General features: G+C 57.2%; 1 protein-coding gene across 5 annotated transcripts in view; it reads right to left on the reverse strand.

Moving 5' to 3' along the window:
- ADCYAP1R1 (ADCYAP receptor type I) overlaps positions 1 to 15040 on the reverse strand; it is a 58246-nt gene extending 43206 nt beyond the window's left edge. For 4 of the 5 annotated variants that reach the window (XM_077856316.1, XM_077856315.1, XM_077856312.1 and 1 more), the window contains exons 1-3: positions 14897 to 15040; positions 3929 to 4068; positions 2305 to 2410 (exon numbers count right to left, since the gene is read on the reverse strand). In XM_077856316.1, the coding sequence (XP_077712442.1) occupies positions 2305 to 2410; positions 3929 to 3979 (157 nt within the window). In that variant the 5' untranslated portion in view covers positions 3980 to 4068; positions 14897 to 15040. Of the gene's footprint in view, positions 1 to 2304; positions 2411 to 3928; positions 4069 to 10104; positions 10219 to 14896 lie in introns of all 5 variants that reach the window. The other variant, XM_077856313.1, reaches the window with a different exon arrangement.
- Positions 15041 to 19677: the final 4637 nt, after the last annotated feature.

A 19677-nucleotide genomic window follows, 5' to 3' on the forward strand; every position in this document is an offset into this window, starting at 1 on the left:
CCCTACTCAATCCAGGCCAGACACTAAGATTCCAATTTGTCATATGAGTGAGCGAGCGAATGAGTGGGTGAGTGAATGAGTGAGAGTGAATGAATGGGTGAGTGAATGAGTGAGTGCATGTATGAGTGAATGAATGAATGGGTGAGTGAATAAATGAATGAGTGGGTCCGCAGATGAGGGAATTTCTTCCACAGGCCTGGGGTTTCTCTCCCAAGTCCAGGTTTGAGGGTGACCTGTGGTCAGCCCTGACTCACAGGGCCCCTGGGACCCTAGGCCAGACCTCTCTGTAGCCCACTCCCACCCACCCTCATTCAGGGTTCCAGATACAGGGAGTTACCCATTCCCCTCCCCCACCTCTTCCTGCTAGGGTTCCTTCAGCTGAGAATGTTCTCCCCACCTCCCCACTCATCCATCCCCCAGCTCTCACCTGCCATCAAGCGCCTGCTTGTCCGTAAGCCTCGCTCAGGGGTTTCAGCCTAGCTTCTCATCGGAATTGCCTGGGGAGCCTTTAAAACTCATGACTACAGTGGACCGCGGTTCTGATTTAATTGGTTTGGATTGTGGCTTGGGTAAATTTTTCTAAAAGCTCCTGATGATTCTGATGTGCAGCCAGGTTTAAGAACCAAGGATCTAGTTTGAATACCACCTTTTCCATGAATCATTGCCCACCTTCCCCACAGAGAACTCCTTTCTTCCTGTCTGGAGCATCACCTGGGGGTGAGGCCCCCCAACTCAGCACTGGCCTGCCCCCTCCTGGGAGGGTGTGCATCCTGATATCCATCTTGCTCATGCTTCTTTGAGGGCACCCCTGTGGCCAGGCCCTCATGCCCTCCCCCAACCCAGGGTTCCCCAAATCACTGTGCAATTAACCTGCATGCAGCTCACCAGGCCTGGTCCCCACCCCACCTCTACTCTTCCCTCCTGGATGCTTCTCATTGCTCAACACCAAGTACATCAGAGACTTGCAATGCAGGAACAAAAGGAACAATTCCTGGGGCTGGGAGGCAGGACACCTCAGCCTCATGCCCACTCCCACCCCCATGTGGCCTAACAAGTCATTGCCCCCAGGGCTCCCCTTGTCCCATCCCTGAGACCAGAGGCTTGGACCAGATATTCTTTTGGTCTCCTGCAACTGTGTACCCACCTGGGCCCCCTGCTTCAGCTGCCCTGGGTGACAGGGCCTAGAATCCACTTTCGGCTTCAGTTAGGGCTGAGCCAGAGCCTGCCCTGGAGGGAAAGGCCAGCCTGGCCAGGAGCAGCTTCATTACCAGTTAATGTTCACTGACTGCACAGGGAGCTCAGCCCGGAGGGACCATTACATTTAACTGGGCTGCCGATTAATCAAGGATTTAAACAGATGGTGCTCAGAAGAGCTCCTCATAAATGAGGAGGATCCAGAGGGAAAAGTAGAGCCCTCTAGTCTGGGCAGAGAGCCCCACCCTCCAGCAACATAGGCACAGGTGAGGCTCCAAAGCCTCCAGGGATGCCCCCAGCCCCGAATCCCCAGGCCCTCTTCTGCCCCGTGGGCCTGCATCCCATCTGCACCACGAGTGCAGAGAGGAGTCGGCAGGAGAGGGCTACACAGACCCCTGGATCCCAGCCAGGAGCCACCCCATGCCCTCGGGACACTTGGAAAAGGTGGGAGGAATTGGGGGTTGTCTCTGGGATTGGGGGTGTTCCAGGCATCTAATGGGGAGAGCTATGACTGCTGAGTGTCCTGCTGTGCATGGCCCCATACAACACCAGGAGGCAGCACCCCCCACTACATCACTGCTAACAGCAGCCCCAGGAAAAGCTCTGTACCCAGCAGGCGTAGGAGTGGGGTTCCTGCTGTAGCCTCATTCCCTGGCTTCTGGCAGAGCGAGTAGAAGAAGAGGGGAATGACCCCACACTGCCTGCTTTGGGTTGACCAGGTGCTCTCCGGCTCGGCCACTGGCAACAGCTGTGTCCCTGCTGCCACCAAGCCCAGGCTGCTTGCTAATAAGCTCACTAACAGCCGCTCCTCAGGGCAGACACCAGCCCGATCCCAGCCCCCGTGGGATCAGAGGCGGCCACATCCAGCCACCCAGAACTGCCTCCTCCAGAGTGAGACATCCTGGGCAGGCTGTCCCCGAGGAAGGCCACCCCGGGGCCACTGCCCAGAGCAGATCCAGGACTCCCATCACCCCAGAGGGTTTTCGGAAGGGCCCAGGCACCTATACCCTCCACCACCCTATACAAAATGGCCAGAGGCTGGGACACCAGTTTCTGAAGGCTGGCCTGGATGTGCTGGGGACGCCATGACCTCCACGCCACCCTACTCACCTGAGAAGGAGTCGTTCAAGCCCAACAGGTCATTGGCCCTCTGGATCTTCTCCAGGCACATGGCTTGCTCCTTCTTGAAGATGCAGTCAGAGTGCATGGTGGTGGCCTGCGAGGGACACACAGGATGGACAGGAGGAGCAAGCAGGAGGCTCACCTGCAAGCCCTGCTACCTAAGCCCCCGGGGAAGTGTGTGGGGGCTAGGGGGGGCAGAAGCGGGAAGAAGATAGTGCCAGAAAGATTTCAGGGCCAGCAGGGGCCCTGACTCCACTTTGCCATGGATACCACAGGGGCTCTTGTCCTTCCCTAGTTCAACGTGCGGCCTTCACTGGATTCCACCCCTCCCTGGGTCTCCGTTTCCACGTGTTTAATAATAGTAGCAAACACACGCACAGCATTGTGCTACTGTGTGCACGCATTACTCTGTCACATACATACACCGTCTAAGAGCTCTAGAAAGTGGGTACTGGGCTCATTCTCCATCTGACAGACGTGAACCTAAACACGGAGACATTAAGTAACTTTCTCAAAGTCACACAGCTTAGAGACTGTACAGCCAGGATCCGAACCTAGGCAGTCTGGCTCTAGAGGCCATGAGGCTACTACTACTGGACTTCGGGGGAGGAGCAAGGAGGGGATGGGAGAGAGAAGGGGCTAGGAGAGCTCATCCTCTCTCTCCTCTGGGGGCTCAGGAAGGAGGTGCACCCCCAGTGGCTGTGGGCAAATGAGCAGTCCTTGCATTCAGTGGGACCTACTACTGCTCCCATTCACTCCTGCCCCCACGTTACAAAAGCGGAAACCAAGACTCATTAAGATCAAATGTTCCTGCCCAAGGTCACACAACCAGTTAGTGGCAGGTGTGGATTTAAGCCCATGTGTTGCTACCATGACAGCTGTGTTCTAATGCTGTCACTTTCAAGTAAAACCCTGGGGCAGGGATGGTTCCTCAAGGGGTGCCCACAAGTACGGAGGCAGGCACAGGCATCTGAGCTGCTAAGGACAGTGCTGAGGGATCCGATCTAGTTTTGACTATTCACAGCTGTGCAGGCTTCCAGGGAGAGGGCTGAGCTTCTCTGGGGTCATGAGTAAGGCCATTATGGAGACAGGACTGGCATCCAGGCCTCTGAAGACAGCTGCATCGACTGCTGGTCTAAATTCCCAGGTTGAGGGGCAGAGGCCAAGGTCTAGGAACCCTCCTCCCCCACCCTTCCCTTCTTAGGGAAGACGCATTAGCAAAGAGCAAGCTTCTGAGCTCTAACCTGGCCGAGACTTATGGGCTAGGGATTGGGATCAAAAAGCTTTCTGCAGCTGTAACTAAGGCCCCTGCATACAGTCGAGCAGGTTGTACACTGCACAACTCTAAAGGTTGCCACATCTGCTTCATCATAATAGATTAGTAAATTGTGTCATAATTTCTAGGCAAGTCAGTACAAGATCTTGAAGAAGGGGTACCCTTTGTACCTCACACAAAGGTACTGAATGGCTCGGTGGGGGTTCAGGCAGAGATAACAGCCAGCTGACCCGAGCTTGGCGAAGGACACACAACAGACACAGGTTCTCTGGGGTGTGAGCTCAGGTGAGCCTGGGGCTCCAGTTGGTCATGGAGGGGAGGGTCCTGGGCCCTTACCACAGGCAGCAGGAGGAAAGCAGCCAGGGAGGCCTGCAAGATGCTGGCCATGACGCTTCTCAATCCGGAAGGAGACTCAGGGCAGCACTGCTTGCCTCCCACTCAGAGCAGCCACTGGTTAACCCCAAGGTGTCTACGGCCTAGAGAGAAAGGAAAGCATGAGTCCTGCGGGTCCCGCGGCAGAGGAGGGGCACCTGACACCCTCCTCACCTGCAGCAAGGCTCTGGCCTACAAGGGTAAGCCCCTCCCTGCCGTTGTCTATGCCTTCTTTATTCTTCTATCAAACAGGCATTTCCTGAGCACTTACACAGTGCTGGGCAGTGGGGATGCGGTGGGGAACACACGGGCTCAGGCCCCCATCAGACCACCAGAAGGGTCTGCATGGCTTCTCCTCTGTAGCAAACAACTGTGTCCCCATATCTCCCTCCACTGCCACAGAGTCCTAGCTGGCACAAGCATGCCCACCTCAAGAGGACATTTCTTAGTCCCTTCTGCTCGCAGGTGTGGGCCTGTGATGAAGTTCCCACCTACAGAATATGGGTGGGAGTGACATGCATCACTTCTGTACCATGTGTCCCTCAGGCAGCACACACTCCCCGCTTCTGCTCTTTCACCCTTCCTAAGTGCTAGACCTGGCTGTGACAGTGCCACCAAGGCAACACCCATGGAGTGGAGAGTAACAAACACACCAAAGGGAACCAAATCCCAGTGAGCACCCCACCAGCCTGGAAGGCCTGCCTCGCTCCGGACCACTACATAAGAAAGAACTGCGCTTCTACTACGCGCTCACCACTTCATGCCAGCTGCCGAGCCCCACCTGCTAACAGACGTAACCTTTCACCCTCTCTCAGGCCACCTGGGCTGCAGGACAAAGCCTCCACCACCGTGACATACAAGACAGTGACTGCCAAAGAGCATGCTCCAAGTGGGGAGGTCCTGGTGGGGACCAGACCGAGTAAAGGGAGCCCAATGGGGAGGATGTGCAAGCCCTGGCACATTCCCAGGGGTAGAGCCTGGTCTGCTTCTAAAATCGATCATTAATGTGTATTCCCTTCAACCCAGCAATTCCACATCTGGGTCTTTATCGAGAAATATTTGCACTGGTCAAGGGGGAAGAAAAAAAAGCATATGCAACCATATTCACTGCAGCATCACCTAAAATAGCATCAACAGCAGAAAATGAAGCAACAAAGCATCCATCAAGCAGGCACTGTTAATAGGCCCCGGCAGCCATGCAAGGAAATACCACACGGTAATTTAAAAAATAGTATTTTTATTACTATTAAATTATTATTAAAACGATTCAGTAGGTCGGTGTCAGGGCCACCACCATAGGTGCCTGATTCAGAGACCCATGGAGGGCTGCATCCCAACCATTAGTCTCTGCATAACCCCCTCGGGGGGCAGAGCTGCCATTACCCTGGTTCCTCTGAGCCCCTGGCTCTCTGCCTACCCACGTGTCCTCTCCCTCTCTCCTAGCTTCTCCAAGCTCAATCTGGTGACAAGCAAGGACCCAAAAAAGAGGAAAAAAATGTGCCGCAGAAAACTCAACAAAAGGGGTCCTATCTTATCCACCTGTTGCTCTATCCACCGAGGGCCCACTCAGAAACACTGAGGGAGGCTTCGGGTATCCCCAAGAAATGCTCGGAGAAGTCCAAGGCGTCCTGAGGATGCCAGTGCAGGATCTCCCCTGTGGGGCAGGAAGGACTGGGCAGGCTGGGGAAACACTGGCCCCAGCATCCCTGGGCACCCCTAGGACCAGCTGGGCTGGACTCCCAGGCTTTGATTTTTATACCCACTCCCAGGACCCTCCACATGACACCCCACCTGGACTGGTCATGCATGTCTTAGCCAAGAGGGAGGTGACTCCCCATCTCAGCACCTTCCAAGCCAGCAGGACCTGGACAAGAGCCAGAGAAGGGAAATGGGTGCACAGCCTGTGTCACTAAATGGACACAGTGCTCCTTCCTCAGAGGCCACCTCCCTCATACTCCCAGCAAGGCGCCACCATAAACAGGACCAGCTGCTATTTGTCTCTTGGTGGGGGGGAGACCTCTGCCCTGGGACACAGAGCAAGGCTCCTGGAGGAGGACACCTGACAAGAGCACTTAGAAATGACATCAAGAGCTCCGGGCTCTCAGCGACACTCTGAGATGGCAACAGCACTACCTGCCTCCCTCAGGACGGGGTCCCCCAAACGGAGACTTGCTGCCCCGTCCCCAAGCCCCAAACCCGGTCCGAAGATGTGCTCTGACCTCTTAGCCCACACTCAGCTCGGACCACCCATCAGAACCACTGAGGGGCATTTAAAAATACCCCTGCCCAACTGAGTCAGTGTCTCCGGGGCTGAGGCCCCGAAGATCAACGCCGGTTCTGGCTCTCCAGGTAACGCTCACGTAGGGTAGGATTTTAAGGTGCCTGTTTTGACCTTTATTAGAACTGAGAGGGCTGGACCGGAAGAGCAAGCAACTCCCACAACTCTGGGTGCTCTAGGGGCAAGTGGGCGGCAGCACGCAAGCAGAGAATGGATTTGTGTTTGAGAGCTCGCTGGTTTTTGATGATATCCTCTCTCTCTCTCTCTCTCTCTCTCTCACACACACACACACACACACACACACAGAAGCAGGTCCACAGAGAAGAGCGTAAACACATGTCAACCCCACAGAGACAAAGAGAGACATCCATCCCCAGGGCACCCACTTGAGGCATCAGTACACTGCCACGCACGAGATACCCAAAGGTGAAGATTCCTTCAGGGGCTGACAGGCAACTCTACGTGCATTTGCACACGCACACGCTCTCCCTCGCAGAAATGCAGAAGCACCCCCAGGACACAGCGTAAAGGTAGGTACGGATGCAAGCACCCAGCAGGGCAGAGGCTCACATACGTTTACCAGATCCTGGATCTACAGGAGTAACACGCACACATGAGTACGCAAAGGCATTCAGATGCACAGAGGCAATTAGATATATTTGGATCCTGGCACAGATGCTCACACACACATACGCACACGCTCGCACACTCCCAGGGGCACGCCGGACTTGCAGGGTGCTCCTGCCCGCTCTCCGCAGGCCAGCGCCTCGGCACTGATTAGAAACCAGCCGGAGCCGAGGCCCCACGGCCCCACCATCCCCCAGCTCTGCTTTGTCACTAGGCTGCTCAGGCAATGATGTGAAGCAGCCCAGTGACGCAGGGTGGAGGGGCTGGGGTGCTCTCATCACAGGGCCTCATCTGGATCTGGACCCGGCTTCCCCATTCCCACTCTCGCCCTCTTTTCTTTTAATTGAGATATAACTGACACACGTAGCATTCTATTAGTCCCGGGTACGCGACGTAACGAGTGGATGTTCATCTGTGCCATCGCCACGGTTAAGTCTCGTTCACATCGTCACCACACAGATGTAACATTTCTCTTGTGATGAGAACTCTTAAGATCTAATCGTTCTTAGCCCACTAGTGTCCTCTCCCCACCCCTCCCCAGGCCACCCCCTGCCCAACCGGACTCCCCAGTGAGAGAGAGAGTGTGGGAGAGCTCCAGGGCCTTGATCTCCCCCACGCCCCCCACCCCCAGCTGGGGACCTCAGGGATCATCTTCTCTAGCTTCTCCAAGATGACAGTGTCCCCAGCCCCTTCTGGCATTTCTGCCCCTCATCCGCCCCCCATCCACACCCTCACACCTCCCTGCACCCTTATTGGACTACGCTCAGAGTTTACAGTTGGAGGCCACTTGCCCCAAACCTACTCCTCTTGTGGGCCACATGCATGGTGCCCCTGCCCCCTGAGATCCCGCCCCCTGAGATGTGTCCCTCCCCGACACCTGCCAGTCCTGTCAGCTGCTCCTCCTCCCCCACCCCATCCTGGCCACCTCCCCTCTGCACTCCCCCAACCTGCCAGGGACCATGGCACAGGACAAGGCTAGGCCTGGCCACTGTGGTCTGGGGTGGGACTCTCCCCTCCCTGAGGATGAACACTGGACTCTTTCGGCCCAGCCACACAGCTGGCTCAGGACAAGCGGGTCACCGATATTCCAGGCTCGCTCTCTCGGGTGCAGGCTCTGCTGGGGCAACTGGCTTCTGCAACTGATCTGAGAACAATTAAACCCTACTCCCTGGCATTTATGGTGGCGGACGTGGGGACCACTTTGCTAGAGTTTTAAGACTTAGGACTTCAGGAAAATCAGGTTTTCTGTGCCTCGATTTGACTGTAAAATGGAAATAATAGTAATACTATCTCAGAAATACTACGGTGAGACACCAAATTCATGTAAGTAAACTACAGAGTCTATCGCATAGCCTGGTTCCAACAGTAGGGCCACACTGGTATTAACCGTCACTAATTTCTTACTACCTATGTTCAGGTTTTTGCACTTCTCGCTGTCACCTCTATCCCCATAGCCCTGTGTCACTTGCAAAATGGGAGCAGCAGGGCTGCTACACCTTTATTTGCTAATGACTAACATTTATTAAACGCCCAGTATGTGCGAGGGACTCTTCCAAGCAATCAATTTGCATTAACTCATTTCACCCGCCCCAAACCTTAAAGTAGTTGCTAGCATTATCCTTATTCTATAGCTAAGGTGACTAAGGCACAGAGAAACTAAGTGACTTCTCCAAAGTCACACAGCAAATATGCAGTAGAGCTGGGAGGGAACCCAAGCTGGCTGGTTCCAAAGCTCGAACACTCCATCCTACACTCCTGCCATTCTCCGTCTTTGGCAAAGGGAAGATCAGCGCAGAATGCACTATATGTTGTTCGTGATCCTTCCCACACCTTTAGGGATTGGTCAGCTCCCCTCTGCACGTATTTCTACATCTGAAATATCTTCCTTAGGAAGAGTTCATTATAGACACACCATTTCACACCGGAGACGGGCTTTAAAGGCCATCTTTCATTACTACTGCGCTCCCTGTGGGGAAACTGAGCCCAGAGAGGGTGAGATTCTTCCCAAGGTCACACAGCAGAGAGTACTGGAGCCCTGCCTGGCGGGAATGCACGTGTGACAGGTATGTGGTCTACAGGGGAGTCTGCTCCCCCGTCCACACTCGGGAGGCCCTCTTCGGGCCCCGCCAGCGTGGTGGACTGACAGCAACCAACGGGAACAGACTGGAGCAGCCGCCGCGTGCTCGGTGAGCCACTGCGCCAAGCACACAGGAAGAGAGTGTCATCAGTCAGCACACGGGAGCCAGCGGTGACTCACCGGGCTCCCCACTTTCCCCATGGGAGTGGGAGGGGACTCAGAGACCCTGCAGCCACTCCCCGCTGCCCCACGACTGCACCTGCAGGACCCTTTCTGCTGCACTCCGGCTGAGGGTGGCCCAGCTCCGGGGACCGGGCGCCCACCCCGCTCAGCGGCTGGCCCAGGGCCCTCAGGGAAAAGCTCTGATTTCCTTCCACCATGTCCTTCGGGGCCAGCCCTTGCCTTCTACACGCCCCCACGGTGGGAGGGCAGCACCTCACCCTCCTGCTCCATTGGGCCACACAGATCTAGGCCCTTCTTCTGCCCTCATGGGGCTGGGGCCCATCTGGGCTACCCACTACTGAACTCCCCTGGCTGCTCAGCACCCCTCCCTTCACCTCACCGGGCACTGCCAAGCCTGACACGAGACAGCTGACCCACAGGAAGTGGATCACTGGCCTCCCTTGCTCACCACATACTCCCTTTTTTAGTGCACCTGAGCAGGATCTGCCCCCCACTTCCTTTTCTCCCTCCCAGGGCAGGAAACCAGGAAGGGAAGACCAAAGGATAAAAATGTTACCTACCCCGACACCCTGCCCCCACCCCCCATGCCAAGTTCACCCTTCAAAGGGAGGAAACTACACTCGCTTCTGGAGAAGGAACAGGGAACCTCTAAAGCCTCTTTCCTCCTCAGTAGGGTCAGAGCTGATGAGGGCCACAGCCCAATGTCTGGGTAATGGGCATCCTCTCGATTGCAGGGCATCCTCTCGATTAATCATTACTGTTGATGCTCCTCTGGGTGTTCAAACCTTCCCCTTTCAGAGCCTGGCCTCTGAGGTCCTGTGCACAGTAAGTGACACAACCCAGGTCCCTGGAAGGGTCCCCCACGATCCCACCCACACCCTCCACTTGACACGTGGGAAACCTGGGCTCAGGGCAGGGAAGGGCTGGGCTGGAACGCACACATGCACATTGGGAGTGTTATCCCATCTCACTTACGAGGGTGTGAGGCCCCAAGGAACCAGGAGACTTTCCCAAAGTCACGCTGCAAAGCCCTTCCACACTGAGGAGTCCAGGCACATCTGCTGTCCTGGAAGGGATGCTGGGAGTTCTCTGCCAGGGAGAGACCCACCCCCCACGAAGTGGGATTGAGAGGGGAGGAGAGGGGGAGGAGGAAGCAGAAGATAATAATGGGGGTGGAGGGAGAGTCCGGATAGCAGGCAGGGGCCCGGTGGAAGGCAGTGGGAGGCGTGGAGGGAGAGGGTGGCCAGGGAGGGAATGGAAGCCAGGAGCAGACCCCTGTTTGTTGACAGTCCAGGGAGCACCTCCCAGGCAGGGAGGGACTATGAGTGCCTCTCTATCTGCCTTTCCTTGTCACCCCCCCAGGCCCTCCTGAGTGGGCATGAGCCCCTGGAAGGGGGAGCCAGCTCTGATTCGCACATGACCCCAGCATACAGTGGGAGCCCAGAGACCTCCCCAGGGATCTCTGACAAGTGCCTGGAGAATGGGCTTGGGAGGGTGACTGGGGGTGCTCAGGGGCTCAGCAAGATGTCAGGGGGGTGGGAGGTTGATGCCAGTCTGCGGGTGCTGGAGACACTGCAGCCTTGGTCCCTGGGATAAGACAGGCGCACTGAAGGCCCCTAAGCTGGGGAGTGAAGTGAGAAGCTTCCCACTGAGGCAATACTCAGACGGCTGGCAAGCCGAGCAGAAGGGGAAAAACCCACACGGAGGCCATTCTCCGGATTCAGGGTGGAGGTGATGGAGGGGAATCCCTGGGCAGGAAATGGAAGGAAGGGAACAGAATCCAGAGACTCATGGAAAAGGGGAGAGGAAGGTCTCCCTGGCCCACCTCGGGGCAAATGGCAGGAAGGAAATGTCAAAAGGGAACAGGAAGGAGGGGAAGAAACCAAAGGCAAGACCTGGTTCACTACACAGCCTTCAATCAGAAGCTGGGCCGTGTGGAGGAGCCTACAAAGGAGCTTTTTTTTTCCTCCGCCAAGCCTTTGCAGTGCCCATTTGTCGGGGGGAGAAGGGGAAGGTTGAGGATGGTGAAGGCAACGTATGGCACTGGATGGAGAGCATCCAGGTATCCTCAAGGTCAAGCCCACCTCCCATCACCACCTCTAGGAAGCCCGCCCTGGCTGCCTCTACCTCCACTGATTTCACCCTTGTCTGAGAACCATCAGCCCTAGATAAGGAGACCCTCCCTCCTGCCTGGGCCATTTCAGGTCTCATCCTGCTCACTGTGAGCTTCAAATCTTGTTGGAAACATGGGGCTTGTCCAGGTGTCACTGCATCTCCCTCCTGGTAGAGGCGGGCAGGGACCCGGACACAGAGGGTCAATGGAAAAGGGGACTCAGGACCTATGTGGTGAGCTAAAGCGACACACCATCATTTCATCTTCATGAATGCTGTCTCCAGGTGTCCTTAGATTTATCACACGTACACAGCAAAGACCTGTCTGGGGTGCGGTGCTGAGGCCGGGCAGGGAGCCTCTCCTGGCACTGACCCATTAAGCAGATGGACACTCGGGGCTCCAGGCAGAGTGGAGGGAAGCATCCACGGCCCCCTAGGGCAGCTCGGCCTCCCAGGACTAAGCCCTTCCTCCTTTAATCTTTTAAATCACTTTTCTTCTCTGACCTTAGGCCAGAGGTTGGCAAACACTTCCAGCAGGTCCGAGCCAGCCTGTCCCCTATTTTTGTACAGCCAGTGAGCCAAGAAGGGTTTGTACATTTTTAAATGGTCAGGAAAAATTAAGACTCACATTTCGTGGCAAATAAAAAATTGTATGAAATTCAAATTTCAGCATCCCTAAGCAGAGTTTATCAGAACACAGCCACGCTCATCTGTTTACGTGTCACCTACGGTTGCTTTTCTGCTACAACAGCAGAACGAAGCAGCTGCCACAGGGTGCACGGCCAGCGAAGCCTATTTACTATCTAGCCCCTTCCCGAAAGTTTGTCAACCCTCAGTCTAATCTCATGCAACACGTGCACTTTCTCCATTTGATTCCGTGTGCATCCAGACTTTCATTAAGGAAGACTTTTGTGATCTTCCTGTGGCCAATGTCCGAGTCCCCAGGTATGCAAGATCTGTGTGAGACAGTGTGTCCCAAAGTCCATATGTCTTTCTGCTGTTGCATGTCCTGCCCCAGCCCGGTGACAGGTGTCACTGGAAACCTACATGCCTCCTAGGCAGTGTGTCACTACCTCTTTGTGTGTCACTGTGGGGGTGGCTGTCACCATGTGCCTCTGACGGCATCCAGGGCTTAGTACAAATGTCGCCGCCAAGGAGTTTCTAAGCCTGTATGTTGCCAGGCAGCTGGACCACTAGGCCCAGCACGTTCAGTCCCTGGACTCAGATTGCTCTGTCCAGGGGCGGCCAAGGTTTCCCACGCCTTTGGCCCTACCAGGGTAGAGAGCCCCCAACAGCCCTATCTGGGGCATCAGACCTCTGCTCACATACCTCCTAAGACAGAAACTCACTGTCACCCCCAGGTACTGGCTCCATGCTGGGTGGCTCTCAGGGAAGTGAGGCCTTCCTGGCACTGAGCTGGGCTCCCGCTCTGCGCTTGGCACACCTTGGTTCTGCCCTCTGGCAGACAGCACAAAGTGTCCTCCACTTAACTGGTGCCAGCCCTTGGTCAGTGAAGACTTCATCCCTGGGAGGATAGAGACCCAGGACACTCAATCTGAGGCCACCTCCCTAGGAAGAAAGCCACCTTGTGGCCTTAGCTCCTGTTTTTCCTAGCCCCTTAGCTGCACATACTGATTTGTAAATACCTTTTTTTTTTTTTTTTAATTTATGATAGTCACACAGAGAGAGAGAGAGAGAGAGAGAGAGAGGCAGAGACACAGGCAGAGGGTGCAGGCTCCATACACCGGGAGCCCGACGTGGGATTTGATCCCGGGTCTCCAGGATCGTGCCCTGGGCCAAAGGCAGGCGCCAAACCGCTGCGCCACCCAGGGATCCCTGTAAATACCTATTTTATGTGTTTGTGTATTCAACACAAATTGAGGAGTGTCCCAAAGTAGAAGAGTGACAGGGAGGGGTGGCCACATAAAAAAAAGGGGGGGGGGCGAGGGGGTCCCAAAGTGTTTCTCCAATCAACCTCCTGCCAGCCTGAACTTTACACAAAAGAGGACTTTAATGGATGTTCAGCCTGGTTAGTCCTCAGAATGCAGGGAAGGGTCCCTCGAGAGGCTCCCCACTGACACCTGTCCTCACTGCACACAGGGACAAACAGACTAGAGGGAGCCGGGCCCAGATACAGACCCACCAATGAATCATCCATAGAGGAAGGGACCAGGACTGCATCCCTGGTCACCCTACCCACCTGTTGATGGATTGGTTGGAAGATTTGGCCAAGAGCCCACCCCAGTGTGTTGTTTCCAATGGGTATGTTCCAATTTCGGTTTGTATCCAGACTGGCACCTCTGCTTGCCCTCCCCAAGGTCAGCGGGGAGCAGGAGCCCCAGATTCAGCTGGGGACTCTGCCAACCCCACCCTCAGCCAGCACCGAACTGAGATTGGGGTCTCCTGAGAAAATCTGGGTGCTGCTGCCCACCCCCAAGCTCATAAATAGTTTTTCATCCCATTCACTAGTTCACATCCACTCAAAGCCTCGAGCCTGACCTGATGCTTGTCTCTCTCTGCCTAACAGCAGTCCCAAGGCAAGTGACCCTCCACTGATGGTGTGTAGCCCCATCCCACTCCCCAGGCACCCCACACACTGGGCTGTGCAACAGAAAAGCTAACTGCTGTGTGTTTCCTTCCTTTCTTTCTCTTTTTTTTTTTTTTTTTCTCTCTTTTTTAGCGGGGAGAGGGGATGCTTTGTGGGACGCTATAGGGCCAGGGTAAAGTCAGGGACACTGACCACACTAAAAGCGTAGAAATGGTCTGGAGAATTCGCAGGGGCCCACCAGCCCTCCCCCAGCGGCTTCCAAAAGGGGCCTGAACTCCTTCCAGTGGTGAGGCTCCGCTCCCCAGCTCCGTGTGACATGCAATCAGCTTCTGGCCAGGCTCCCTCCTGAGCGGCTAGCGTCACCCCCCTCCCCGGCCCTGGCCCCTTCGGAGGCCCTCAAAGCGCCAACGTCCCGCCCAGGATGTGGCCCCCGCCTCCCGCAGCTGCAGCAGGAGCCTGTGCCTTTAAGGCGGCCGGCAGGGGTCTCGGGCTGGCCCTCTTGGGCCCAGGGAGGCCGGAGCTCCCCCCCCCCCCCCCCCCCCCCGCCCCCGCCCGGGCCCACCACCCGCGCCCAGGCGTCAAGACCCCATCCCCTCTGCGCCGCGGGAAACCGAGAGACGACGCTCTTTTGGACAATCCCGAATGTGTCACTATGGGGGGGCCATTCTAGGCTGGCCCCTGCCCCCACCCACCCTGCACGGCGCCTGCCCACCCCTCAGCCCCCCTGGGGACTGCGGTAGCCAGCAGCCAGGGCCCCTCCAGCGCTGCCTTCCCCATCCGCGTAGGCGCGTCCGTCTGCCTTGGGAGTAGGGAGACGGGTCCCTCTGGGTCCCCCTGGGTCCCTCGGTCTGGGTCCCCCTGGGTCCCCCTGGGTCCCCCCGGCCGCAGTGCCGGTCCTGCCCCAGGTTCTCCCTCTGGCGCGGGGAGGGGCTGCAGGGAGCTGCTGCCCCAGGTACTACCCCAGATGGGGGGGGGGGGGTCGGGCTGTCGCGCAGGAAGGGAGCAGCAGCGGGAGGGGCCGCGGGGGTCGCCGAGGGGAGGAAGGGGCCGCTGCCCCCCGCGGGGACGAGGGTTCTGCATCGGGAGGGGCGGCCGGGCGGCCCTTACCTGCTCGCACCGGGCCTCGCGGCGGGCTGCGGGCTGCGGGCTGCGGGCTGCGGGCGGACTCCGGCGGGAGGCCCGGGCTGGAGCGAGGGCGCCGAGGAGCGCGCGCCGAGCCCGGGTCCCCGCGTCCGCGTGTCCGCCGGCGGCCGGTGTCCGGGCCCCTGCGCCGCGGCGTGTGCGTGTGCGAGTGCGCACGCGGGGACCGCGCTCGCCGGAGCTGGAGCCGCCGCCGCCGCCAGTCACCGCCCGGGCCCGGGCGCGGCGCCCCCGCCCGCCCCCCGCGCCCCCGCGCCCCCGCGCCCCGCCCCCCGCGCCCCGCGCCCCGCGCCCGGCGGGCTCGGTCCTGCGGGAGAGGCGCCGCCAAGCCAGGCCGGGCCGGAGCGAGGCGAGCGACCACCGCCTCCGCCGCGCTCCTCGCAGGGTGGGGTGCGGGTGGGGGTGTGGACCAATGGGCGCCCGGGGGAGGGGTTAGCGGGGGGTGCGGGGGAGCGGGACCCCGCCCGCCGCGCTCGCCCGGCCGCCCCGACACCGCCCGAGCTGCGGGCGACCCCGGCGGCGGTGCGGAGGCGAGCGCGCGCCCCAAAGGGTCCGGGCTGGGCCGGGGCTCGCTGCCCCCCTTCCCAGCCTCCCCGAGCCAGAAAGCCCCCCTCTGCCCCCTTCCGCGTCCTCAGGAGTCCCTGCGGGTCCGTGGGTCTAGTCTGCGCTTCCTCCTCCGGGAAGCCTTCCTCACCCGGCAAGTCCCAGAGTCCGCTTGGCTTACTCTGGGCCCCCACAGCCCAGGGCCTGGGAAGATCGGCCAGCTTTGCCCCCCGCCCCCCCCCGGGGATGTCCTCAAATGTGACCCCTGGAGAACACCTCTGTGGCCAGAAAGGAGCGGGGGTGACGGTGGGGACGGGGGCGGGGAGGGGGGGGCTTACAACTTATCCTGCTCTGAAGTCAGACCGCCTGTGCTCCAGGCCCCGCGGGGTCAGGGCAAGCTCTGGGCCGGTGCGCTTGGGCTGGTGACTTGACCTCTCCGAGCCTCAGCTTCTTAACCCCGTGTGGGTGGAATCATAATGCCCACGCCCTCCCAGTATTAAATAAGAATGGTGCATACCCCCCCTAGTAGGCCTTCGCTGATTTTATTATTTAAGTCGCTAATGAATAAATCGCTATTACTACTGTTACTGGGGTCCGACTCAGCCTCTTCCTAGGACAGGTGGGTAAATTGAAGCTTAATGAGGGGAACCGGCCGGTCAAGGGCAGGTAGCCAGTCAGTAGTAGAGCCAGAGCCTCACTGAAGACAGTTAGTGCTCCCAGGCAAAGCACTTAACCGCTGCCCACCTACACCCACAACCTCTGCTTCCGCCTGCCCCTGCTCTTGGTTTCTGGTCACACCCCAGACGTGAGCATCCCGAGAGCTCCCTCCAAACCCCGATCCACAGTTCTGCAACCAGGCTGTCCTTCCCCGTTCAAGTAAGCTATTGTCCAGCCTTCTATGGGCCAAGCCTTGGGTGTGGCCACTCTATCAAGGAAGCTTCAAGAAGGAGGAAGGAAGAACAGATGAATCTTTTCTTGGGGATTCCAGTCCAACTGAGAAGAGAAATCCATAATGGAGATTTATAGGAGGTGTCTGAGGCCCCAGAAAGATGCAGGGAGTGCCTAGGTCCACCCAGAGACTTGGTGATGTCTCCTCACTGCACAGCAAACGCTAGCCCCGGCTGGTACACCACACTTGGTCTGCGTGAATCACATTCCTTTCAGTCCAGGAAAACTTCCTGGAGGAGGAGAATGCCAGTCCTTCTCTGTGTCAATAAAGAGTGGGACCTCTCTAGAGAGAAGAGGGCCAGGTGCTGTGCTAGAGTCAGACAGACAGACAGAACCTCCCTGTGGGCCTGGCTACGCCCCTGCCTGGCTTGCTCCTCTAACCCTTGGGAGCCTGCTTCCTTCCTCTCCAGTGAAGTTCAAATAAGATGCTGTGTCTGAAAGTGCTCTGTGAACTGTGAAATGTCAGGAGAGGGAAAGGATGTCTGCTGGGAGTCTCAGAGTCTGGGGAAGCAGGAGGGAAGCAGGACGCTGGGGACCCGGGAGTGTGAGGAAGGGTGGAAACCAAGAGTCACCTATGGCAGCCCAGCTCAGCCTGGAAATGTCAATGGCCAGGGCCCTGGAAGAGGTCCCCTTGGCTCTGAGATCCTTCGTTCTGTTCCAGGTGCATTTGCTTTGTGATCCCTAGTGCTTAGGGTTCTGTACCCCCTGCCATCTATTCTGTGTCCCCACATGTACGTCTTGGTGTGGGCAGTGCACACTTCTGTTCATTGGTCCTAGAGGGGTATCTCCCTAATTCTCTCCAGAGCGCTGTATGGGCCAGCCGGCCTTGTGGATGGACTCTGATGCCAGCCCTGCCTAGGAGCATCAGCCTGCGTGAGGATCCGGGAGGTTGTCCAGTCCCCTTCCCTGTGAATCAAGTGCCTGACCCCAGAGGGATGAGAGGACTAGGCTGAGGACACACAGGCAACTTTCTCATCAGGTTGGGGACCCAAGCCTGTGTCCCGGTGTTCAGTTTAGTGGTGTTCTACTTGGTGGGCCGCCTCCATCGTGCTGGAGACCCAGGCTGGGCTCTCACAACCTGGGCTCTGCTCCTCCAGGCAGAGGCTCTGGTCTCTCCAAACAAACCTGGTTGTCCTTGAACAGCAGCTACACCAATCCTGTTCCCCCAGAGGGACCTTCCCGAGGACAGACAGGGCCAGAGTCTCCCCCTTCCCCCGAGCCAGCCAGCGCATTCTCATCCTACCTGCCTGCCTTTGGGAAGATCGGAGACTGAGGGCCCACCTTGGGAATGGTCTCCTCCCAAAGGACCCCTTGAGTTGCCTCCTCTCTCCTAGGGAGGGAGGCTGGGGGGGTCTTCCCCACAACCTTTTCCCTACCCTGAGGTGCTCACTGCCTCAGCTCCCTTCCACATTCCAGCCAGCCAGGCGGGCAGCAGCTGAAAAATACAAGTGGTAATTCAATTTTCCGAGACATGGCTGAGGGAGATGGATGCCAGGCTGCCCTACCCGGCATTCATCTCTCCTGAGCAGTGGTGCCCTCCATGACTCCTGGCCCCCCAGCCCAGCCCAGCCCAGCCCAGCCCTTCTGCTGCTCAGTCAAGGAGAACAGCACATTGGAGGACACGGAGCCACTTTCGTTAGAGCTGGCTGACATTTGCTGAATGCTCACTTCATTCTTGGGCCAGGGCTTCTCAACTCTCCCTGGGGAGCTTTAAAAATATACCCATGCCCAGGTCTCACCACCCGGAATCACTAGACGGTTGGCCCGTGGTAAGGCCTGGGCAAAATTATTTTCTTTAAAGCCCATTCTAACGTGTGGTGAAGGTTCAGATCCACCGTCACGGGGCCTCGGCTAAATGCTTTACATGTGAGCGTCCCAAGGTGGCATCCTTGTATGTCCAGAACCGGTTACCTGTGCACTGCAGTACTGTCCCTCGGCCTGCTAGGCAGCCAGCAACTATATAAATACTTTAGTTTTCTACGATCTCTAAGGCATGGAAAGGATGGGGAGTAACTGCCTTATGTGCATTAACCCATTTGACTCGTATGTGGGGAATGGGCCTTGAATGCCCAGCTCTACTAGAGTATGTGTTTCTTTCTCTGGAATAAAAAATGCTGATCCTGGCTCAGTCCTCATTCAGGCCAGTGGGAGCCAGAGGCCCAGATTATACAGCTTTGGGGAAAGTTTGATTCTGAAGGCCCCCAATCAGCTCCTGCTCCTGTGCTGGACCCAGACAGCCCCAGGTGCCCCTAGGGATGCCCAGTGGAAGGCCTGGAAGCACAGCAGGGCAGGGGCAGGGAGGTTTTTGGAGTGCTCAGCCCATGCAAGTGTGCAAGCCACGCCCATTGTCCCATGAAGGTCCCCTCTCCCATGGATACACACATCCTCTCCCATGGATACTCCAGGGACATTGCAGGCATCAGGGCTGGGGCTCCCCTGAGACAGTAGCCATTCCACATGCACATCCCAGAGGTCGATACACTCTCCTCCCCGGCCCTCCCCTCTGAGGTCCACATCCTCATCCATGAATCATGCCATGTTACCCCATGGATGCTGGTCCTCAGGACCCTCTGGATTCTCCGAGAAGCCAAGGCAATGAACACAAGGCTGCCTAGGTCCATGGTTTTCAAACTGTGCTCCAGGAGCTCTGGAAATCCTGCCTCCCCACCAGCCTGGAGTACAGGAAGAAAGAAGACTCACCTTCAGAGCTGAGGAGTCCCAAGTTGTCTCTGCCCTGCCTCCACACCAGGGCGTGGCAATGGATAAGGATGAGCAAGAAGAGAACTGCCTGGAGTAGGGGCAGGTAGGGCCAGGGGACAACGGGGCCTGGAGCTCTGAATTCTAGGTAGACGTGACTGGTTAGCACCCCATTTCACAGACAGGGTAAATGAGGTTCGGGCAACAGAACGACAGGCTCGTAGTACAAGGCTAACGAGTAGCAGAATTGGGCCTCATCCCAGGTCTCTGGACTACTGTGCTCTCTCCCCTGAACCATAATAACTCTTAGAAAGGGAGTTGGAAAATGTGGGTGTGTTGGAAGACCAGTGGCCAAAGAAGTAATCCCATAAAGCTCAGAGCGAAAGTGAGAGGTAGTCTCCCTCCCCCATGTTCACAAATACTCGAATGCAGCGTAGTGCTCAGATTATGCATACTCCTGAATACTTGTGACACATATGCCTATGCATCTCCTTTTTTTTGGTTTTAAGATTTTATTTATTCATTTACACACAGGCACACAGTGAGAGGCAGAGACAGAG

Source organism: Canis aureus, chromosome 18 (genome assembly GCF_053574225.1).
Source record: "Canis aureus isolate CA01 chromosome 18, VMU_Caureus_v.1.0, whole genome shotgun sequence".
Lineage (NCBI taxonomy): Eukaryota > Metazoa > Chordata > Mammalia > Carnivora > Canidae > Canis > Canis aureus.